At 39.7% G+C, this 24,637-nt stretch overlaps 2 protein-coding genes across 2 annotated transcripts; both read right to left on the bottom strand.

Annotated features, from left to right (window-relative positions):
• Positions 1-4,761: 4,761 nt before the first annotated feature.
• On the bottom strand, positions 4,762-14,562 carry slc19a2 (solute carrier family 19 member 2). Its single transcript, XM_038716076.1, has 6 exons — positions 14,368-14,562; positions 10,746-11,306; positions 10,394-10,640; positions 9,979-10,171; positions 8,699-8,840; positions 4,762-8,596 (listed from the first exon to the last, which is right to left on the bottom strand). The coding sequence occupies exons 1-6, from the start codon at positions 14,506-14,508 to the stop codon at positions 8,423-8,425; spliced, it is 1,458 nt and encodes a 485-aa protein (XP_038572004.1). The 5' UTR covers positions 14,509-14,562; the 3' UTR covers positions 4,762-8,422.
• A 1,348-nt stretch (positions 14,563-15,910) lies between these two features.
• atg3 (autophagy related 3) lies at positions 15,911-24,152 on the bottom strand. The gene is made up of 12 exons (XM_038716088.1): positions 23,945-24,152; positions 23,675-23,716; positions 23,536-23,585; positions 23,089-23,159; positions 21,989-22,096; positions 21,030-21,082; positions 20,268-20,352; positions 20,135-20,169; positions 19,890-20,042; positions 19,607-19,734; positions 19,253-19,321; positions 15,911-17,917 (listed from the first exon to the last, which is right to left on the bottom strand). Exons 1-12 carry the CDS (start codon positions 24,014-24,016, stop codon positions 17,836-17,838), a joined length of 948 nt encoding a protein of 315 aa, XP_038572016.1. The 5' UTR covers positions 24,017-24,152; the 3' UTR covers positions 15,911-17,835.
• Between the last annotated feature and the right edge of the window lie 485 nt (positions 24,153-24,637).

Below are 24,637 nucleotides of genomic sequence, written 5' to 3'. Positions count from 1 at the left end.
TAAAAAAAAACAACAACCATATTTTACACTTCTGGTTAGATGCTAAATGCAGTTCATTAGCTCTGCACCCGTACTCTGCATAATGACAATAAAGTTGAATCTAATCAGATCTAATAACAAGCTTGAGGAAAGTTGTTCCTTCAATGTAGTCGGTAGCAGGAGAAAATCAAGGGGAAAAGGCAATATCAATAAATCCAAAAGGATTCAAAGTTTAAATCAAGAAAGACAGGCATTTTGATCATGGATCCACCCATTAGGGGTGGGGGGAAAAACGATACAGGCATAGTATCGTGATATATGCCACGGCAATACTGTATCGCTACACGGACGCCAAGTATCGATATTTTATTATATAAATTGCAGATGGGAGTTTTAACTTTTTGGTACTAGAATAATAAAATCTATTGCTTTTTTAGTCCACTAGAAAACTTAACAGGACCATATAGAGGACTGAAAAAGTGATATGAACAAACAGAGAAATGTATCTTGAGTTCAGGTCTAAAGCTGCGGTTTTGGTCAAATATGAACAAACTACAAAAGAGTTTTTCCACCAGGCTGCAGTGTGTGACAGATTTTCCACACGTGAGTCTTTTTCAATCTTTTGAACTTTAGTGTAGATGTATAGATGTTATAAAAACGGTTGTAAACAACTCGTATACATGCATCAGTATGCAGCAGTGACTCTCTCGTGTTGGTAGGAAGGACCATGCAGTTCTCATGCAGTTCTCATGCAGTTCTGGGTTATATGTATGCCCAGGGGAAAATGACTGTATGAAAAACAAGCAACATTTTTACAACAGCTTCATTAAAAGTCCCAAAATAGGAAGCATGACTCAGATTCAGGAACATGATCACAATGAGTGAACGTTAGGCCACAGTTTAAGAACAACTTTGAGGTGCATCCTTGCCAGGAGAAGTTTTACAATTTCAGCAGCACAGTAAGCATTAAAAGTAAAGCTAAATACCTGCTGTAATTTCTGAAAGGATCTGAAAACAATCCAAAATGTATGTTACAACACGTGTTACTAATCAGAATCAGCTTTATTGCCAGGTATGTGTACACATACGAGGAATTTGACACAATGTACTTACAAAAATACAAAATCACAATAATAAAAATAAAATAAAGTCAGACACAGACTACAGTGTAGACAACACAAATATACACACTATGAACAAAAACAATGTACATGTACATTGTATGTACATGTCGGAGATGGATGTGATATACAGGTACGTATACATGCATACATGTACACATGTACACAGTGCAATGAAGCATAGTGCAAATGATGCTGGAATAAATAAGTATTTTGTGCAGGAGTAATAACTTGAGGTAGGTGGATTGGTATACAGTATCTACAATATGACAGTATAACAGTATGAACAGCACTGAAATGGAGAATGGTGAATATATAATAAGTGTTAATAAGCTAATAAACAAGTGGCTGATTAGAGGTAGAGTTACTGGGTTATTGCACAAGAATTGTTCCTGAAATCAGCTGTTCATCAGAGTGATGGCTTGTGGGAAGAAACTGTTAATTAAAAACCATTAGGTTATAACAGAAGTTCAGGAATACATTTTTAATCCTGCATCATTGAAAAACCATTGCAAGGCATAAAATAATAAATCATACTGAAATCTTAGTTATCTTTTGATACTCACAATTTTTTCCCCACCCAGACCACATAAGACCAGGTCAAGATCAAATACTTAGACTTGTCAGACGTTGACCGGACTAACACAGAGACTGTAAATATCGTTAAAAAGCCCAGTTACAGATAAATCTGGCAAGATTTTACCAGAGGACGTTGTTGACTCTTCTGGCCAGATATAAAAGCTGATACCAATTTCCTCACATCATGATTAAATAAATCATTAAATCATTATAAATTAATTAAAAACGTTGGTCGATTATTACACCAAAGTCTAAGTTCACCTAAATATTTAACTTTTGTTTGATGTCATTGAGGTCATTGAACTATTTATGGGGCCAAAGTGAAGATAAGGGGACAAAAATAAAACCTGTGAGCAGCTAGTGGGAGCCCGAACCACATTTTATGTTAACTATTACATTTTCCTGTAGCCTACAATGAAAAGAAAAGCGCTGGATGTTTCTGTCTGATTAAATCTCTTCCCAGAACTGTGGGTGTGTACAGACCGATTTATTTCACTACACAAAAACAGAGTAACACGCCAATAAATCCAACAAATCATCATAACACAACAGCAGACAAAAAAACTAAAGATTCTTTCTTACAATTGCAACACAAAAATCTGAAAAAGTTGGCTGCTTTTCAGCTACTTGAACAGCAAAAGTTTTTTGTTCCATTGATGCCAAATCCAAATAATCTTCAGGCCAGTTCTCCAGTTTGAAACAATAGGTCTGTTTCAGAGCAGGTATTTTGACATGTCATGGCAGGTATAACTAATAATTACAATGACGGCTGCATTCCACACCAGGGGCAAGATCAATCTCAAAATGATGTTTCCTGGTTTGCTATGGTTTCCGGGTTGAACAACATGTTTCCTTGAAACGGTGTGCAACGGGTAGAGGTTACAACGGTGCAAAACAGGTTTTGAGCGATGTGTATATTAACACAGGCGTATTAAAAGGGCAGTAAAGTGAAGTGCGCTTGAACACATAAGAGGGTGTTAGAGGCGCCACCATTTTCTGTTTGAATAAACGTTGTCAGGACTGAACTCGGCCCAGTTTCAGGGCTGTGATATTCCTGTTACGACCAGTCAACGTGTCACACTTGAGTAAATGTTGTATATTTTCTAATGTTTTCATATTTTTTGTCATTTCTAACGTTTTCCTGAATAAACTAGATTTTTTTTTTTTTTTTACCATAACCAGCTAACCAATAACACTGGTGACATGTTGACATGTTGTCTGAAACGCAGCATTATATGTGACTTAAAACCAGTGACATGTCTGTAATTAAAATCAACTGTTGCTCACACACACATGCAATGTTACTCCACTTACCTTTCCCAAAATGAACTCAGCAAAGAATATTTAGGCTCACATATTTCAGCACCGCAATTTAACGTCTCATCCGAAAGATGGCATCTCCTTCAGCACAGTGTCGGCATTGGGATCTTATTATTAGGACCAGAGGGAAGACTGCCCACTACTGGCCCCCCAAAACCTCCTTTTCACAGGAGGTCTCCCATCCACGCACTGGCCAAGCCCAAACCTGCTTAGCAGCAATCATTCAGCAGTAGCAGGGTTTACATTGGTGTGGCTACTAGCTTTAATTTGATAACTTTATTTGTATATATATATATCTTTTTTTTAATTTTATATATGTGTATATATATATATATATATATATATATATATATATATATATATATAAAAAATAAAAAAAAGAGTTTTGTGAAAAAGTTTGAACAATGCAATATGTCTTCATGTTGGTCTGAGGTGAGAGATACTACTAGGCAATTTCCCCAGGGAGCCCTTATATTCATAGAGTCACCATGAAAAGTAACAACAATCCACCATTGGGCTTGGCTCACTATGCAGCAGGACATTAAAAGGGCGTTCTCAGGTGGGACAACATGTTGCGAGCCAAATAAAAGCCTCAGGGTCACAGAAAAACCCTAAATGCAGTTGTGTTTGGACTGTTTGGATAAATGCTTTTAAGTTGAAGGGATCCTCAGAGGTGTTAAGTTGGTTAAGAGTAAATCCACACACCTTCTGATATTATGGAGTCGTAGCTGCGTCACATGTTCGTTGCTACTGGGAAAATTTAAAATACCTTTTTTTTAAATTTTGTTTATTTTAATAAAAACTTTAATTAAAAGGTTTCTCCTGCTAGGAACTCTAACCTCGGTCAACACCTTAAGGGTATTAAGCAAAATTCTGCATTTGTACATGCCAGGGTGTAGGTAGACCTTTGTCTCAGGGGTTTTGTTAAAGCTGTTGTCGTCACGGGCCAACACTTCGTGACCCCTGTTGGTTCAACACTTTGTATCTTTTACTGGGTACATGAAGAATGAAGGTTGGCCGAGCTGAGCAGAGGGGGAGTGTAGGCAGAGTGGCAAGAAGGCGAGCTGGGCTGTGAGCCTGGCTGGCAGTGACGTGGGCGGGTTGGCAAGCACCCTCAGGTTTTTGGAGATGGCTATGCAGCAGCCTGTTCCAAGAAGCAGTTATCTGGATTAACAGCTGAGTAAAAGCAAGAATCTTTTCAGATGTGGAACATAAGACTGTAGACCTGCTCCAGCTTTTTTTAGTTATCAGATACCTCAGATAATCTGCTCGTTGAATCAGGCCCCAAGAGGACAATTCAGCCTTGAAACTCAGCAGTTCTCAGTATTAAGGCTTTCTGAACCCTGAACCAGCTGATCCGATTGCTACAACGAAAAGACTCATTGTTTTTGAAATGCCAAACACATTGTATGCTAGCTGAGTAATCAGGTTTTAGAAGTCCTTGGATATACTGTATTTTAGTACAATTCAGTGAAGCTCTACAGTATTTTAAAATAGCTAAACAGATGTTAATCTATGTCAAACGTAAAAGAACTTCGTTCTTAAGTCGATTGTTTGTTATGAACTGATCGTGCCATTTTTTAAATTTAAAATGTGTGACTATAATGCAGCTCTGATACGTCCGGTTCAATTGATAGACTTGTTCTGTTGATTAACACGAGGCCCAGGCTTTAAATGACAAGCATTTCAGTTGAGTCCCGTCTTGTTCAGTACAACCTTATAGTAGCCACGTTTGTTTGTACAGAAAAACAAAACAAAAACGTTATGTTATTTCTGTTTATTTAAAATATACTGTATGGTTATAAAACAACAGTGCAAATACAGCCATGTGAAAGACACAACACATGATTATTAGGCAAAAAATGTTGACGTCATTGTGATATTGGATAGAGACAGCACAAACATTCACAAACATTTACTCAGTTCATCATCTATGACCAAGTCACATCAACGCAGTGCAAAGGATTGAACACAAATCCTAGCTCTCATACAATACACACGACATGGTGACTGCCTCCACCAATGTCAAAATTAATTAATACACTACATAATAACCTTAATGGGGAAAAGAGGAAAGGCACAGTCTCACACAGCAGAGGCCATATGTTTAAAATCCATTCATGTATCATCTCTGCACAGAGAGAAATTAGTCTTGATAGTACAGCGGAAACAGCTTAGGAATACTGACGGTTACAGTGATCAACCTCTTATATGGATCAGGAAAAACCTGAGAGAGAATCGTTCCCATACTTTTTAAATAATTCACTTACAGTGTAGTAATCAAGTATTCAGCTGACAGCGTTCAGCTTAGTTTTCACAGTCTGCTACATATTCAACATCGATAGCCTGCAGTTTATTTTCAGGCCTGTTAAAAAATGAGATGTAAAATTATAGCGATGGAAAAACCAGTAATGTTAGCAGTAATAGCATATAAATAAATTCAAAATTGAGTAAATATACATCCATTATATTCATGTAATACATATACAAATGTCAGTTAGATAGTAATTTGATGAGAAACAAAGAAAAAAAATTGGTTATGAAAATGATCCGCTTAAGGTGATCAATTAGACCTGAACAGGCGTGATCAATATAAGAAGTTTCCTCTGTAGTGTGTACAATTAAGTTATTTGTTTTCTTGTTTGCTGCAATCATCATTTATTCACAAACTGTCATAAACAATCACATGAAAACGTGAATACCTAGAACGCGCTCATCATCAGTCATGTTGTTTGTGTGGAAGTAAAACATCTGGCCAGCAGAAAAGAAAGGCATCGTTTCTCTTGTCCTCTACTAAGCAGGTTACAGTTACATACCATATTTTGAAAGACTGCAGGTATTTAGAGTTTATATTTGGTCATGTGTTTCTTATTTCTTCAAAATGTATTTGGTTGATGTCAGACAATAACCTTTACAACACTTTCGCTCATTAAAGTTTTTTTCAACTGCTAACATGCATTGGTCAAAACTCTTCGCACAGTCCAACTGGGAATTATTTTGTCTTTCTCCAAAAATCAATGAACTCTTTTCTCATTACTACGATACATCTGCAGCACATTTTTCAAATGCTAACACCCTGTGTCCACAACTGTTAAAAACACATTCAAAACAGAACGATGGCAAATGTCCTCCTGCATTTCTCAGTAACCAGACTGAGATCTACAGATAATCTTTTGAAAATCGTCTGTGGGCGTAGAGGAGTGTGTGTGGTGTTTTGAAAAAAATGTGGTTTAGAACTGCAGTCTGAGTGTAAAGCTTTAGCAGACTTGTTCCTGGGGGGTTGGTGCATGAGTTACAGGTTGTGGTCATTGTTTCTCAAGTAATTATTAAACTTTAGTCAATCAAGTGAAAATATGCTTTTCTTATTCTATAATGAAATACTGGTTTATGTGAAAAATCTGAGACAAGTTAATCTTTTATGTGTAATGCTTCCTGTTGTTAGGTCGGTGTGTTATGAGTGACATGTTTGCCGTCTGAGTGAGAATCGTTGCCAGCGTTTGGGCAAATGAGTTTATTTTGAGACGTGTGGTTTGAGGTGAGCAAAGATGCGTGGTGGTAATGCAGACTGTGTGAAGAGTTTTGAACAAGTGGCTTCAGTACTGATCGATGCTTGTTAGCAATTGAAAAAAAACAAACAAAAAAAAATCTGTAAAGAAATCTGTCAACAAACGCATCCAAAGTGCAGAGCCAAACCAACAATGAATGGATCCTATAGTGTTGTGTGTGTCAGACGCCTGATAGATCTTCTTCCTTTGAGCCATAGCGCCTCACTGCTGCACTGGGTGACATGTTCCTTTATCCTCATGAACACACACACTGTAGGCCGCTGACAGGAGGTGCGAAACCACTAGCCAGCTGGGGCCCTTCTGCACGTTCTCACTCTGCCTGTGTTGGTTTTCTCCGGGACTGGTAGGTCAAGCGGTGACCGCCTGGCAACCTTTCTGAGATTTGCTCAGCCTCCCGCCGATTGTCAGCTGGGATCGGCTCCAGCACCCCCGCAATCCTCTAAGAATGACTCAGTCCCACAAACGCTGCGCCCTGCTGCCACAAATACTCAGTAGAGCACAAAATGTGGGTTCATCCACAGCTGACATGCAACAAATGCATAATTTCCTTTATCTCTAGGACATTTTTAATAAGGAAACAACTCCGAGTGTTTCTGACCTTTTTAGGCACCTTCTCCAAATCCAGTAACAGCTCATTTAGCAGTGATGAACATCTTGTGCCGATATAAGCAGCCGAACAATATCAAACATGTGGTGCAGGTGAACAATGTAACATTTCAAGCTTCAGCAGCACTGTGTTCATTAAAGTAAGATATTGATAAGCTTGATACAAATACTTAATACAATGATGGTACAATACATAATCTATACAATTACGGGGAGAAAGAATAAACATAAAAACACAAACATATATATATTTTTTTGTAAGACAGCAGTACTTGTGCTAATAAAAAAAAAGGTACCATTCATGGTGTTTATGTAGCTTTTTCCATCAAGTCTAAAAGGCACCAACTTCAATAAGCTGGGAAACAGACAGAAACTGAAGGCTTAACATTTTTCTAAATTGTGCGTGTTTATCCGATGCAGCCTTTTTGTCCGTGATCAGCGAAGTGTGGTCTTTTAAAGCCGCACTCATCTTGTTTTTCTGTTCACACTGAATCAAATGACTATATTTCAAGTGAAAGGTGTTGTTCATGTTTGTGAACTTACGAAGAATCATCACCAGACTCTACAGCTCCAAGGAGCTTTCCAGCCTCTCTTTGGCCAGCGTTTTGTTTATACTGGTTATTTTCCATTCCGGTCAGTCAGGGACTTTTTCAGTCCTGAAACTTGGGCTTTGGGCATCGGCTGAGTCCCGATCCGATACCAGCGTAAAATTAATAAGCTGTGAGACTGGAAATCTTTCTTTTACATGTAAGGCAACATCAGGCTTGATCAAGAGTGAAATACCTCCAAAGTGCTGTTTTAACTCCGTGCTATGCTAGCTCTCCTAGCAAAATGTTCAGATCTACCATCTAAGCTGACGTATCGCGCAGTACGTACATAACCTGACTGAACTCGGCCATTGATCGGCCCCTTTGTCACGGATACCTGATCCAGCTATTTGAGTCAGTATCAGGCTGATATCTGGTATCAGTTTCAGATCCTTAAGTTCAGTCTCAGTGCTCTAATCAAGTGTTTTTCCAGGAGCAGGCAGCGGTTTTAAGCAAACCAATTATAATAAGCCCACTGTATACTTTCTTCCCAGCATCATTTGGAAGCGTCTACACTGTAGTTTTAGCATCTACCTTCTACTTTGACACAGTAAAAAAAAAGAAACTTTGTGACTGAAGAGCTTACTGAAGGTCACCTTGTGGAGGCGCTGTGCCCACTCACCTTTACTGCTTTAGTATGCGAGGAGCTAATCAATATCTATCATTAGCCATCATCAGCAGGTTCTGGCATCACTGATGGGGGAGAGTCCGACTCCGTTTCTGTGGGGCTGTTGGCCAGGACGTCCTGCTTGGAGCGCCTCCTGGAGGCCAGTTTGGAAAGCCCGGCGAGGAGGAAGACCACAGAGATGACCGCAAAGTAGCCGCCGTAGATGAGGAACTGAGGGAAGGAAAAAGACCAATGAAATCCAGACTGTGGTAGGTGGATGAACAGCGTAGGTGCATCCGTGCATGGTGTCACAGGCTTGTGGCACTTCCTCACCTGGGTGAAGATATCGAGGCCAAGGCCAACGGAGTCCACCACCACCACAGTGAGCAGAGACTGCAGCAGCAGAGCCATGAAGGTGTTCACTCCAAACACCAAGGCGTAGCGCTGCATGCTGAGACTGGCTGCGATCTGATATCTGACCGGTCAGACGACAGACAACAGGAAAACATTGTGAAATACCTGCTTTTAATGAAAGTTGGAGTGTAGTGGTTAAGGAAGCTGTCATCCGCATACATGCACAACCTACTGCCGCAAATCAAGTATAAACAGAGATCTGAGATCCAGAAAAACACAGAACACAGAGGGAGACCACAGTAATGCCTCATTCCCCAGCAAACCCTGCTGTTTGTTTAAGCTCAGGTTTGGTTTTTGTTGGGGCAGTGATTCCCAAACTTTTCAAACAAGAATGTATTCAGATGCCTGGAGATGAATGGGCCTCTTGTTGTGGACCTTTCATGTCAAAAAGTTGGGTTAAAGTCTATACCAACCGTGAGGCCGGTGTTTATTTACACATTATAAACAATGGTTTCTGCAATCTGACCTATACTTACTCAAGTTTCCCCTTCTCTCTCTCTTCCCCTTTCTCGCTACAGTGGTTGTGAACAGTGAAACTCTCTCTAAAATAAGGTTAGCAAAAACAAATGCTCATGCAATTTACTTTCTTTCGGAACATTACTGGTTAACTTACAGTAGGCAAAACATCTCTGAACTGTCCAGCATCCATGCTAATGTAATCTGTTTTAGAAGCATGTATGTATATACCCTTCCTCCAAAGCACTTTTATCCTCTCTACCACTTTTCTAATATGACTATTTTATTACTGCAACAACTAACAGCAGCAACGGTTCAGTCCTCCTGTCTCTTAACTGTCAAATAAAATTTCTTTCTACATTGTGCTTCTTAATGCATTTTAGATTCTGAATTAAATTACTAACACTCGGATAAACCCAATAAAAACTAGAAAAAAAACAGAACTAGGTGCTGACACGAACTTGCATATCTTCAACTTGCCGTGGTTCTTTTAATAAAAAGTTGTCGTGAAAACATTCAGTTTCCACTTTCTGATATCCCCGATTTAAACTCAGGTTCAATTTCAAATTCATTTCCACAGAAGGGTTTCAGATAATCCAGATAAACCACATTTTCTGAATTTATTGGTAACACATTCCTGATTCGCTGCTCACAAGTTTCAGTCTGACATGACTCTAAATGAATATGCAGTAACTGGCTGATGAGCGAGAATTAAAAACTTCATGCCGCCTCTTTGTACTCACGTGGCCACGGTGATGAGCAGCATGTACGTGGCTCTGAAGAGGACGTACGAGCTGTAACACAGCCAGATGTCCCCCAGCGCGTCCATGACGAACACACAAATAGCCATCAGCAAGGAGAGGACACACAGAGCCAGCTCGCCCCACAGAGTCCAGCTCACCGGCAGGTAGCCCACCAGCAGCGCCGCCAAAGCCCCTGTGGACCAGCCGAACTGTTAGAAATACATCTGTATGTGAAACCTGCTGGCCAGTCTGAAGCCTCGCGTTCCATGACGTGCAGTCAAAAGCTCCGGGAAAAGCTAGCAAGTAGACCTTAAGCCTGCTTTCATGATCAGTGCTTCACAGTTAATTCCATCTAAGAAAGCACAAATGCTCTGCCAGCAGATCATTTTGAAGTCTGGTGAAGTGGCAAACTCACCTAGCAGTGTGGAGAGTGTCTCTACATAGCCGTTGTAGATTTCATACTCATGGGATGGACGAATGTTCTCCCACAGCGCCTGAGCGTAGTTGATGACCTGAAAGTAGCCACACGTGGCCAGAGCCCACCACACTGACCAGGCCAGCAGGGGGCGACATCTGTAGCACTGCAGGAAGTCATCAAACAGCATCCGCAACACGTCCACAAGACCACTGTTATGACTTTCTGCCTCAGAGGACCGGGATATCTGCATGGGGAGTTGGGGGGGTCAAACATGGCCAAGTGACTGTGTCTCTTTATGCAAGTACTCACAATATAAGAGATGAATCCCTGCTATGACCTGAACACATACCGTGGAGACGTCCGTGGCGTTCAGAGGCACTTTGCTCTCTACATCCTCAGCCTTCTCCGTCAGGGCTGCGCCGCAGCTGCGCGGCCTCTCCTCTGCTGCTCCTGGACTCTTGTGGAAAAACAAGCTCCTCTTGGGCATGGGCAGAAACCAGGGAGCGACGAAGGCCACGGCGGCAGACGTCAGCGTGATGATGACGAGGTGGAGCAGCCGGACTTTGGCCACGGAGAGCAGGAGCTGACCGATGAGAGATCCGGCCGCCGATCCGAACAGAGTGACGCTGCGGCAGTAACCCGTCACTCTCTGGTAGTGCGCCGGCTCCACCACGCTGTAGATGTAGGAGAAGTAGGCCACATCGGAGGCCGTGGCCAGCCCAAAGAAAAACTCCAGGAGCTGCATAGCCAGCATGCCCTGCGCCCTCAGCAGCATAACATAGGTAACTACTAAGCCGGTGGCCTGCAGGACCAATACAGGCTTATAACAGAGGTAGTCAGTGGCCAGGAAGATGGGGAACAGCAACGCAAGGTAGGAATACGTCCATATCGGATAGATTTCATTTACGACCTGCAGATAACAGATGAAGATCATTTTAATTCCCCCAGTATCAATTCTGCTTTCCAGGGAGTCGTTGTTTAAAAACAAACAGTCAATGCATTCGAGTCGATCAAGTGCATTAGGGTGCAGATAAATACTAGTTTGTTCCCTTGCAGACTTGCCTAATGATTCCAGACTCTATAATACTGCACTACAGTTCAGTCACTGCCTTGTTACGAATACTGTAACTGTGCTGTCAGTACTAGCCATCTGAGAGGTTTTTGATGGACTTCCTTGCAATACGATGCGATTTAATTGCAATAAACGGATGTATGCCAGATTTCTGAGCATGCACTTTTTTTTTTTTAGGGTTCAGGGACAGTTTACTGACTCTTAATCAAAAGGCCAGCTAGCTGACATTCCTCTGTCATTTCCGCTTAGCAAGTACAACCACAATGACATTTCCCTGTGGCACAACATAATTCCTTCCCTGTAAATAGGATTCAATCCATTTCACTGTAACAGAGTCAAAGCCGTAGCAGTTTTCACAGCAAGAGTTTGTGTAGAAAAGTATAAAAAGCCTTTTTAAAGGAATAATGCAGCAGTGGCTTCCTGTCTATTTAATATCTTCAACCACTTAAATTTCCTTCAACTGCTTTGACCTACACTAAGCACTCTCTCCAAGACTTTAGGTGTTGAACAAAGGATGGATAACGGACAGTAATTTGCTATCTTTAGTATGGACTAGCGGTGGTTAACATCATTCAGAGCAAAAAAACTGATAACTGCTTCACTCTCTGTACGATGTTTCCAGGCCAGCTTCTAACTTATGGAGGTAATTATTTTAGGATTAAACTGAAATGGGATTAGTCAACGTGAGGGGAGTTGGGGCCTGAAAAAAAAACAAAAAAACAAAAGGACTGAGGCATTAGAAGACATTCAGCATTATTATTCTGAAAATAGCGTCAACACAGACTCAACACTGTTTTCTATAGGGCTGGCTGCAAAAACAGGAGAAATACAGAGCTTGATGTGGATTCGGGCATGTTATTTGTTAGTATTAAAAAATATTTAAATATTCAAATCACATTAAGCGCCCCTGTGAGCTTCAGCACAACACACTGCATGTAAACCGGAGAGCAAAGCCTCGTGTGAGTCTACATGCTAAGAAAAGGTGGACGGGTGAAGAAATGGAGACAGGCAGCAGTACAGAGGCAGGACCAAATGATGAGGAAACATGTTCAGCATGAAGAACATGTGCGAACGCTGTCTAGTTCTGACACAAGCTGCTTTAGAGGTGGTGCAACCAGGAAAACTGCAACACGGACATCATTGCTTTAGTCTGTGTCCTAAGGCTAAGAGACGTACTTCATGTGTAAAGACATGGGGAGGCCTGGTTTTAAGATTTAGAGACCAGCTGGTCTGTCTTCCTTCATTAAAATTGTATAAAATATATATAATATTGTCCAAATAAAGCCTCAACTTTAAAAGCTTCATTTACTTCCATTGGTGCAATGCAGAATAACTTAAGAAGGTAAAGACAAAGTTTTAGGTCCGAGAAATTAATTTTCAAGGATCAAGTAATGAGTTAACAACTTCAAGATACTCTGCAACAGTGGAAGTAAATGGAGCCTTGAAAGTTGATGCAACACAAATTTCTACAGGTTGTTCCAATGTGTAAAACACCTTGAACAGCCTGTTATTACACACTCTGATTATATATTATATATACTATCAATAAAGAGGACAGACCAGTTGGTCACTGGTTGATCATACAATGAAATAATGAACCAAACTACTTCATTTAATAGTTAGCTTTAGATATGAAAATGTCTCAGTTTTGGGGAGGTAAATTTTTTAACTTTGGCAGTTTGTTGCTTACTTTTGTACCATTTAATAATTTTTTTCACTGGACTTGAACTATTTATATTTCAATACAAACTAGAAAAGTGGGGGTGTCCTAAAACTTCCGACCCGTGGTGCAGTTTGTGTTGTTCACAACATTGCATTTTTTTATTTTATTTTAAAACAACAAGATCACCATCATCTTATGCAGCCTTGTGCTGCATAATGACAAATAAACAACCTTGTACCTTCCTGGTCATTTACAGAACACACTGTCAACAGATTCCATTGAACCTATTTTTCTTCTTCTTTTGGTACCAAAATAATGTCCTAAAAGTGGAAGAGGATTTCATTTGTGTAAGTTGTGTCTTTGTTAGCACATGAAGGTGAACTGTCTGGAACTGTTCAGAAGCAGTGGTGGACAATAACTAAGTACATTTATACAAGTACTGTAGTACAAACTAGAGGTATTGGAAAAACCAACTGGCAACTAACGTGATTGTTTAAGTCATTTTCCATGTGAAAACATTTCTTGGTTCCAGCTTCACAAACATGAAGATTTGCTGCTTTTCCTTTTGATTATTTTAATGCATTTTAAGGTTTGGACTGTTGGTCTGACACAACAAGCATTGTGAAGGTGTAGCTTTGGGCTCTGGGTAACTGCGACAACATTTGTCAGTATTTTCAGAATTTTTACTATGATTAATGGAGTAAATTATCAGCAGATACATCTATAATAAAAATAATTATTAACTGTAGTAAAATCCTGCTTTTACATTAATGCATGAGTAATTAAAATGCAATGATAATATTTATGCAAGAGTCACAGGGGACATTTTTCATTCTGCTTCGAGTACTTTTACTTTTAAGTAAGTACATTTTTTCCAATGCAGTACTTTGACTTGTAACAGAGTATTTTAACAGTGAGGTATTAGCAGGATCTGTTTCGCTGTTCAGAGGTGCACCTGCGCTGCCTGATGTAACAGAGCAGTAATGAAACGCTTTTTTCACAGTGATCAAACAGACTGTGTAAAATATCCGAACAATAATAAACTTAATAATCTAACGTTTTGATAGATTATTGAAGAAGACGCGCTGTCAGCTGTCATTCTGCTGCCGAGGAAAGAGATACAACTGTGCAGAAGGAGTGTGAAGACAAAACGTCAGAAGTTAAAACGCAACACAAGGTCTCGCGTCGGTGCTAATGCGCAGCGTTGGCCTTCTTCAGCGCAGCCAGGTAACTCACCTGAGTCTCTGTCAGGTTCTTGTCTGGGCCCATCAGGTAGGCGGTGAGGAACGGCTCCGACGGCCGCAGGTTGGAAAAGAAGCCGTACACACAGAGCAGGAGAGTCGGGCGGAGCACGGACATGTTGGCCCCGAACAACATGACCTCCACACCATCACTTCTTACTGCAGCCAGCAGCGCTACTTCTTCTTCTTCTTCTGTTTTGGTTGCGTGAACAGCTCTGGTGTCAGCCTCATGCACACTACCGCCACCGGGTGGTAGGAACGAGGAGCTGCAGCAGAGACGAATCCAACAGCTGGAGGAAGGTCTACTATTCTTTTTATATACAGTCTGTGATACTATTGCGTGTTTTTTGTTTGATGATTAAAAAAAAAAACGCCTAATAATCATTTTTTTTGTGTACCTAAGCTTTATATGTACACAACCGGTCAACAGCGCCATTTCAAGTAGTTCAAGTCTAGTGAAAAACTTAAAATGTTACAAAAGTAAGCAGAAAACTGCCAAATTTATAAACGTTTATGCACAAAAACAGAGAGATAAAAATAACAATGAAATTAAGGAGTTTTTATTATTATTATTTCACTGTAGGATCAATGAATGAACAGCTGGTCTGTTTACCTTCATTAATTGCCTTTTCAGTTGCGTTGTTGTACGAACAGAGCTTCTGATGGTGTGTGTTTTTGCTTCAACTTTTAAGGCTCCATCTACTTCCACTGCTGCAGAAAAACCAAAGAAGGAAAAGGCAAAGTTTAGGTCAGCAAAACTGAGAAATAATGTACATTTCAGAGATATACAATTTTCAGGGACAAAGTTTTAAGGAACAGCCTGCGTTAAAACACCCTCAGAAGCTTTATTTGGACAACATTGCAACTAAAAAGGTAATTGATGAAGAAAGACAGACCAGTGGGTCATCAGTTCATCCCTCAGTGAAATAATAATAATAAAAACTTCTTAATCTCATTGTTAATTTTAAATCTGAAAATGTCTCCATTGAGTGACGTAAACAAAGGCGTGTTTTAAATTGTTTTGTTCATTATTTCACTGTAGGATAAACCAATGACAAACTGGTCTGTCTTCCTTCATTAATATTATATAGAAAACTTGATATAGATAACTTGAAGTAGTTAACTCATTACTTGATCCCTAAAAATTGTATATCTCTGAAATTCACATTATTTCTCAGTTTTGATGACCTAAACTTTGTCTTTACCTTCTTTGGTTATTCTGCAGCAGTGGAAGTAAATGAAGCCTTGAAATTTGATGCAAAAACAAATTTCTACAGCTGTCCTGACGTGTACACATTTTGGAACAGCATGTGTTAAAACACCCTCAGAAGAATTATTTGGACATTATAGCATCTAAAAAGGTAATTAATAGAGGAAGACAGACCAGTTGGTCATCAGTTGATCCTACAGTGAAATAATGAACACATCTCCTTAATTTAATTATTAGTTTTATATCTGAAAATGTCTCGAAGGAGCTGTAGTTATGCTGACCACTCCTCCTCAGCCCCAATAAATAAATAAATACACAAATAGCATTCTGTTTACAATATTTGGGAAACGCTTTATTGATAAATACTTTAAAATGTGTTACCAGTGAGCAAGTTACATCAGGAGACTGGACCAACAGGTAGTACAGAGTGAGTATCTTATCCAACGGACAATAAGGAAAGCAAAGCAAAGATTACAGAGCCAGATACTTTATTTAGTTGTGTAAGTACTGTCAGAAACATGTTACTGTAACTAAGCCAAATATAGTTTATAATTCACAATCTTATAAACAAAAGAGACCAGAAATAAATTCAAGGTTTATTTATGCAAGTACACCGAGAGGCTCATGACAATAAAATAATTCTCTATTTGTTGCACAAATGCTGCACAATAGAGGTCACAGCCAACCGTCACGTAACTCTTCGACACTGTAGGTTGTGATACACCATGCTTGTAAAAAGCAAGACAAACCGAAAAAAAAAAAAAAAGACAAAATCTCACAAGGTTCTGATACAAGCTGCAGAGGAGAGAAAAGTAAAACTCAAAACCATATAAGTCAACCACAAGAACCATGAGTGAATGAACGGGCCTGATCATCAACACATTCAGAGAATGAAGTATTAAGACAAACTGGCGTAAAGAGCTGATTTACAATAATGAGGTTTATCCATGACTCCTGCAAAGTGCATTCAAATGGTAGCAATAATAACAACTGCAGTGAAGCATGGGAACAATATTAATAGTTAAAGAAGCTTTTGTCTGTGCTGCTTTTAGGTAAAGAGCAAGAAAACATACATTTCCTTCCTAACAGCTGGCCAAGTCAACAGATAATATTATTTGTATTTGCACAAGAAATGGATGTGCATAAAGAGAAGGGCCCCAAAAGAGGGCGGGGCGAGCTTTTTGTTTTGTGTTTACAGCCCACACTTTTACTGTTTTGGTTCAGCCTCATTATTCTCATCAACCTGATTTAACGTAGCAGCGGGCAGCCGTGATAATCCCACCGTACACGACCTGCTCAGCAATAAAAAGCAGACAGACGCGGTTAGCGACTAGCTGGTGAACACGGTGACGCATTCAGCAGCTAAAGAGACGGATATTTTTTCTCATGGGGGTGGTGGAGACCAAAAACAGAGCTGAAAGAGAGGGAATATTGAACTTACATTCATCAGAAGCAGGAAAAAAAAAGGATGCTAATGTTGTTTGCAGGATGTGTTCCTAGGCAACTGTGTGCTAACATGTTAGCCATAACAACTTCATAAGGTGATAAAATACCAATGTTGAGTTTACAGCTTGTCCTGCAGCCCACAGGAAATAGCTTAATGCAGCTACATACACTGAAGATGACTGTTGATGACCCGTGATGCAGGCATGTTTTCCAGAACCCCTCTAATTCTTAATAACTCAAGGAGGTGACACTTATTTTCCAGGGTTCACTTATTTTCTGAAAATGACTCTTTTAAACATGTGAAGCAGTGAAGCAGTTTGGAATGGGGTGAGTTTTTGTGACAGCATCTTCCTAACAAGAACTTTGTGAGAGGTCACCACATTGTGGTCACAACATTAAACCCGTAGAGAAACAGAGGAACAGTCTGACCTTTGGGACGGAGCCTTGTCTGCAGTCTTACCCGGAGTCAGTGTAATTTCTGTGCGTCGAATACAGAGATATGCCGTGGATGTGGTTAGTCGTAGAAGGAAACTAGCCAGCTTTGTCAAAAGTAAACAAAACAAAACAAAAAGAACACTGACTCTGGGTTTCATGGATCACAAGCCTGCTTTCCCAACATTTCAGACTGTTCCTTTAACACATTTTTGTCACATACCGTCAATATTGCCCTTGTCCAGCACCCACGCAAAGTGTCTCAGAGTAACACAAACTGGTTGTAATCAGATCAGAAATAATCTCAACACAGAGGCAGAAGAGCTGATCGTTCCCATGTACACATGATGCGTTAGCAGAGGCCGACTGACGGAGCTACATCGTGAAGTGTCTTGTGTAGTCGTATTCTATTGTGGGAATGACGGCCTGGACAAACTTGAGAAAAATCAGAAGATACCTGAAAGTCCAAGTTAAGGAAAACACGGAGGAGTATGGAGGGAAATTACATGGGCGTTTATCTGGTGAGGACCGTCTCAAACATTCAGCTACTCCAGGATTGTCTCTTTATTATCTGAAATTCAAACTACTGTCTGAATAATACAAAAAAAAATAAATAAACATTCAATCTGTAATGATTTGTCAGAATTTAAAAGTCAGAGTAGAAATGCAACAAACATGGCTTGTCCTTAGTGGACAGTGTTGGTAAATTCACTCTGATCAGTCACTCTGTGAACCGACTCTTGTTGTCACCATGGAGGAAACTAGCAAGGTGTTTACTATAATGTCCTGTAAAGTCTAATAATTTACATAATTTGTGATTTAGGATTAGGCTTGTGTTTACAACTTGATTTTGATAGAGGGGAGTGCTGCGGGAATGAGTCTTGAAATCCTGGAAATGAGTTGTTGCACTTCGGTTCCCTCGTCTCAAAGTCAGTGGGTTTTTCAAAATTTTCCTTGGTTAGATGCCCGAAGCTCAAAATCCCATTACAAGTTGGAAGCTTAGTGGTGGTGACGCAGACGTCAAGCAACCGTGGCATAGTTAGTTTAAAGCCTAACGTTACTTGCTTATTACTCCTGGCGACTGCATCAAAAGTAAAAAAAAATCATGAAGGCGGTGTTTATCGGTCAAGTATCATAAACGTTTGTTTGCCACAGAGATTATTTTCTGCAATAATCCAAAATCCAATGGAAAACTCACATAGGCTTCCAGGTTGGCCTACATCATTCCTGCAGCACTCTCCCCAGTTTCCCCTCTCGGAGCATCATGTGTGTTTAATTATGATATTTCTTATGTAAAAGAGGAAAGGTCGACACTGCAAAAACTGAGCTCTCAAACACAAGGAAAAAAAGCAATAAAATGAGGAAAATATTACTTAAAATAAGCAACATTATCTGCCAACAGAACAAGAACATTTCACTTGCTACATAAGGACAAAAAAACTTGAAACAAGTGAAACTCTCAAACATAAAAAAGAAGAAGAAAGATCTTGTCAGACAAAAAACAGGTATATTCTGCCTTCAATTAAGATAATTAATCTTACTTAGGTTTTAGTTTTTGCAGTGTACCAACTATCTCATACCTTTTGCACCTTAAATACATATTATTAAATGTCTTTTTTTTTTTTCTTTTTTTTTTTTTTTTTAGAGGTGCCAGTGGTGGTTCAGTGGTCCCTTTAGTAAATAAGGACACAATTTGGCTGTTGAGCGACTAAGGCAAGTCCTCAGTAAAGAATAATCAACTACAATTGTTGCATAAGCAGACGTGTACCAGGTTATTACCATGAAAGGATACATATGCACTCCAAGCTCTCCTCCGCCTTCCGCCACAGTCTCAATTATCTTCTTCATCACCTCAGCATGTCTGAAAGGAAAGGTTAGAGCAGCCGAAGCTTTTTATCAGTGTCTGTGAAAAAGACTAGAACAACAGTCGCGCTACCAAACACCTAAGTTGTTATTTGTGATATTGGTGCTTCATTCATTAGTGAGCCTGCCACCAAGGGATTAGTCTCCATGATCAGGCAAACAATAAACCATTGCGCCAGCTTGTCTGCTCGGTAGCAGCGGAAGCTAACATCGTTTAAAGCTCACAGACGATGGCTGCAACTAAAGAAGGAAGCTTTGTTTGATCTCCCTGTGTTTTCCTCACCTGCAGGGGTGGACAGAGCACATGGCAGGTGGAGGAAGGTGCGGGTGGTTCTCGATGGTGACCGTCTTCTTCACATGGTCCTGGCTGATGTCCTCGTACATCTGCTCTACAGTCAGCGGTTGCCTGTCCTGGGAGACACCACAACAGCTTGATAAGCTGATGGTTCGTTAGTTTTGCTTGAGTTTGATTTGGAGTCATTCTCTATGCTGGTTGATCAACACTTCCATGCTTGGTCTATTTAGGCTTTTGAGAATAATAAGTCCCATTTTGCCCAGGTACATACTTCATCATATCCAAACAGCCAGAGTCGAGGGGTCTGGTAGTATTTATCATATGTGATGTACAGGTCATATGTTCTAGTCTGAAGGATGGCGTCTTCACTCCCAGGATCTGCTTTGGCTTTAGTTTCTACCATTTTACTGGTGTCCAGGGTCGCCTACACAGAGGAAAGAAGTGCAAGGTGGTAGTTTGATTGACGGTAACTGATATTAGATCGCACAATAAATGATACGCTGATGAGCAGTCTACCTCGTCTGTTTCCAACAGGCCGCTTTCCTCGTATTCTGTAAAGGCGGCATGAAGGATATATGAGTGACGTGCTGTTTAAAAGAAACTAAAAGTCTGCTTCATTACCGGTAAGATACAAGTGAGATATGAATACCTTCCATATCTGCTGCTTCTCCATCTTCATCGTCATCTTCATCATCATCCTCACATGCTGCAGATGTGGCGTTCATGTTTTTGTCCTGGAGGAATTCAAATTAAAAGGACAGCTGAAACTAAACGGCCACACTCTACGATTATAAACCTGCTCCCAAGGCATACGACGAACACCAAAAGAGTATTCACCATCTGAAAAGGTCTTTTTTTTTAAATGAACTTCAGGTGCTCACCGACTGCTGCTAAGAAGTATCATCTTTCATTTCATTTAAAGCCACAAAGTGTACAATGTCAACTCTAGTAGAAGTATCAAAAAGACAGCATGGATGCCCATCATGTAATCTTTTAATGCCTTTAGCGGCACAAACTAAATTCAAAAACCTGGAAACCTGCGCACATAAACCTAAACAAGTATAAACAAGTTTTTCTAAGTTAGTGTGACCTTTTTACAACAGCAGTGTAATGGGCGACTTTTGGTATCTGTTGTATGTGAACTCAGTACATCCGAATGTAGATGTACATTTTAAATTCAACGGAAACAAGTAGTGAACACAACACTGACATGTCATCAGCCCCAGCAGTTACTAAGCAACATTGGCATTCATTTGGAGATGTGTTTGTGTCCACCTGACGAATGCAAGTCCGCTATTCTCTCTCTTTTAGCTCGGTTTTTGGTCTCCACCAGCTCCTGAGGGAAATATCTGGCTCTGTAGCTGCGACATGCTGCTGACCTGGTTGTGTATTTAATCAGAATGAAACATACCTTATTATTGTCCAGTGAAATATCTTGTACAGCATCTGTGACTCCTGACACACCTGCCGGAACACATCAGTCAGAGAAATTCAGATCATCTTTATAAACTTACACATACTGAGGTCTCACAGTCATCTTCATTTTTATTTTAAAGAAATATTTTACATTAAAAAAACATCATCTTCATTTCTATATATTTTCAGTGCCTATTCCCACTAGAATTGTGACTTATATGTAGGGCGGGTCAATAAAGCAATAATAGTATTTATTTTTGTTAATAACAATATTACAAATGTTCAATAAATGTTTGATTTATTCATTTGAATCACGAACGAATTAGCATCATTTTTCTATTAGGATATTTATTTTGTCGAGGAAAAGGACAGAAAAAAGAATTTTACTCATGCATATTTGTTGAAAAAAGACTTTATCATAAAAGTTTTGAAGGTTCTACCTCAGATTTGTTAAGTGATCCACTGTTTGACATCAGGTGTTCTGACCATAAAGAAAAGTTAAAACCCCGATTAACCATCTGGTTTCTTCAACTTTCACTCAGGAGCAAAAAATCAGCCTTTACACTTGAAAGAAATAATGATTTGACATTTATCGTGATAATTATCGATTTCAAATTATCAGATTTTTATTTTTTTTATCATGGTAACATCTCCCAGCCCTCTTTTCCGATATAATTGCAATATAATTTTTTTGCATAATGTTTGATCCTCTGCAGGTCTCTGCTGGGTAGAACAACGTTTGTTACTCTTCTGACCTTAACCTTTTTCTCACAAATTTATCACAGCTGTGATGTAAATTTGACTGTTTATACTGTATTTTCGTACAAACGTGCTGCCATCCGACCTGCATATCAATCAAACCCACATCAGTTTCTGACATTAAACAAACTGAACTAGATGCAGCCTCGGTCAGGATATATGCAATATAAGGATGTTTGACAGATGGCGTCCAACCTGAGTTATGGTAAGTGTCCACCCAGCCCCCGTCTCCATCATCCTCCTCTATGATGGCCTCCAGCTCATCTGAATACTCCATCTGTTTACAACGCTTGTAACAGGGAACTGCAGAGAGTCAACACACAGAGAAGTAGGGGTTAAACACAAACAAGAAGTAATAAAAGAAAGTACAGATCTCGCTGGTGACCTACATTAGCCAGTAATGATGTTCTGATATAAACCTTAAACTTTAATGTTAGGTTCTACATGACGCTATTAAATAGAGTTTACCTACGATGCTGTACTGAAAGCAAATTTCACCAGCCTCAGCAAAGAGGTCTTATGAAATTTAAATCAGTTTTATTTAAAAGAGTCAGTTATAATGTAAATATAAATGCGTATATACAAGTAAATGTAAATATTTAAATGATATCAACAAGCAAACAAGGATGGTGGGGGGTTTCCTACTATCTGCAAAAACTAAATTCACGGGGTGTTTAAGATGAAGAAATGAGTGCAAAGGTGATATTGCACAGCTGGGGAAAACACACACAGAGAAGTGAACACAAAACGAAACACACGAGGAGCAGAAAGAGGTTACTACTTCCTGCAACGCTGCTTTGCACTCCAATGTCAGTAATCTTGTGTAACCCCTAACCCTATTTGTACTGTACAACTAATGTTTTCCATTAATGTGGACTGTGACGCTGAAATGACACGAACAGTTCCTGTGTTAATTATAACAGAACATTAATAAGCAATTAATAAAGAACTTAAATGTACACTTAAGTTATGACGTGAAAGCATTCAGTAAAGGAGCATTTCAAATAAACATTAATTAATCAATAAATCTTTTCTTAAAAACGTTTCATTATGTGTCATAATTAATTTACATGCAGCTAGAGAGCCACTCTGCAAAATAAATGAAGTCGGAGACATGGAAGTTTCAGAGTTGCTTCACTAGAAACTTTTTCCATTTATGGGGAACTGGAGAGAGTTGTGGTGTAACATGTGATACAAACTGTTAATGTGATGAAGTGCGAGTTTTGGTGGAGGGAACAGTGATGAAAGTAAAACATAACGCAAACAGCAGTCCGCTCTTTAAATCCACTTCTTACCATTACGTGTCAGGAGAAACTGTTTGTCTTGGGGCAAATATGGCTTCACCTTGACTTCTTCCCCCGTGGCCCTGAAGAGACGGAAACACAAACATAACACCCCAGTATTTTATATCAGCGCATGTTTTATCAATACTCATCAGTAGGACCCACAGTAACCACAGTACTACCAGCAGTAACCACAGTACTAACAGTACTACCAGCAGTAACCACAGTACTACCAGCAGTAACCACAGTACTACCAGCAGTAACCACAGTACTACCAGCAGTAACCACAGTACTACCAGCAGTAATCACAGTACTAACAGTACTACCAGCAGTAACCACAGTACTAACAGTACTACCAGCAGTAATCACATTACTACCAGCAGTAACCACAGTACTACCAGTACTACCAGCAGTACTACCAGCCCCACCTCTGTGATTCAGCTCAAAGTAGAAACTCACCATTTCCATGTGGGACAGTGGTGAACCAGGTGATCTCCTGCTGCTACAAACTAAAACACAAAAGACAGCAGTTTGAGCCGCTATAAAGTGTTTTATAAGGAAAGACAATAAAACACATAATACTACCGTTTGTCCTCACCTCCTCTGGTGTGATGACTCCAGTCTCTTTGAATTTTGATTCCTGTGATTAATAATAAAACCAAAAGTGTGTCTCTCAGAGGGATTTCACTTTTAAAAACATCCAGCTGTTACCTAAATAAATGTGCTGCTCATTTAGCTGAACTGTGAAACGGCATTAATGAAGGGATGATAATCATTAGCTACTGGACAACAGCGATCATCTGTTCATGTGTTTATGACAGCTCATAGTAGCCACCACCTATCAACAAGCTAGCTGGTGCAAGTTTACCTTCAACACTGGAGTGAGGAACTCGGCCACTCCGAGAGCCGTGCCTTTCACTGTGTTTATCACGTTCTGCATCTTGAAGGGTTCCTCTTCGATAGAACGCGGGGTTCTCCTCAAACCGTCCTGTCAAAATCACACTTAGTATTTTGACATAGCTACTCAAGCAGAGACAGCCAGCAAGAGGAAATCACATGATACGTCCTAACACTTCTGGTATCAAACTCTCGCGAGGAGTGCGGAGGTGACGTGTGGAGCGTAGACTGTTGGTGATTCAATGGTGCATTCACGTGCTCCACGGTGTGTAGGAATCTGGAAATAACATGGACACTGACACAAAGACGTGTTGGAAACCACCAAACTGTTTCTTGTGCGGCAAATACTTGTAAATGTATTTTCTAATCAATCTAGTTCGCTACATTGGCTGCAAACTAACCGTTATAACCTAATATCATGCTACAAATAACATGTTAGCAAACAATGTATATGCAATAAGTGATTTTGCGCCATTAATCAAAGGTTTCTTACCATTTACCATGTGTTTTTTATAGTATTTTTATTGCAAACCAAGTACAATGACAGATGACAGGATACATATTTTTAAGTACCAGGGGTTAAGTGGTGAAAAGAATTCAGCAGTTATGACATTTACAAATAGCTCAACCATGTTTTTTTATTTATTAAAAATTACAATAATAG

The sequence above is a fragment of the Micropterus salmoides genome, unplaced genomic scaffold (assembly GCF_014851395.1).
Source record: "Micropterus salmoides isolate LMB-PRFRI ecotype aquatic unplaced genomic scaffold, ASM1485139v1 Ms_hic_scaffold_1, whole genome shotgun sequence".
Lineage (NCBI taxonomy): Eukaryota > Metazoa > Chordata > Actinopteri > Centrarchiformes > Centrarchidae > Micropterus > Micropterus salmoides.
Note: the sequence above shows the minus strand (reverse complement) of the source record. Positions and strands in the feature narration are given on the sequence as shown.

Coding starts and splice junctions, on each gene's coding strand:
- slc19a2 (XM_038716076.1), bottom strand. CDS start 14,508: ATGTTGTTCGGGGCCAACATGTCCGTGCTCCGCCCGACTCTCCTGCTC. Junction 10,641..10,745: donor ACGCCACGGACGTCTCCACG/GTATGTGTTCAG, acceptor CTCCCCATGCAG/ATATCCCGGTCCTCTGAGGC. Junction 8,841..9,978: donor CTGCTCATCACCGTGGCCAC/GTGAGTACAAAG, acceptor CTGACCGGTCAG/ATATCAGATCGCAGCCAGTC.
- atg3 (XM_038716088.1), bottom strand. CDS start 24,016: ATGCAGAACGTGATAAACACAGTGAAAGGCACGGCTCTCGGAGTGGCC. Junction 22,097..23,088: donor GTTTCTCCTGACACGTAATG/GTAAGAAGTGGA, acceptor GACTCTCTGCAG/TTCCCTGTTACAAGCGTTGT. Junction 17,918..19,252: donor GGAGAGCTTGGAGTGCATAT/GTATCCTTTCAT, acceptor TTGGACTTTCAG/GTATCTTCTGATTTTTCTCA.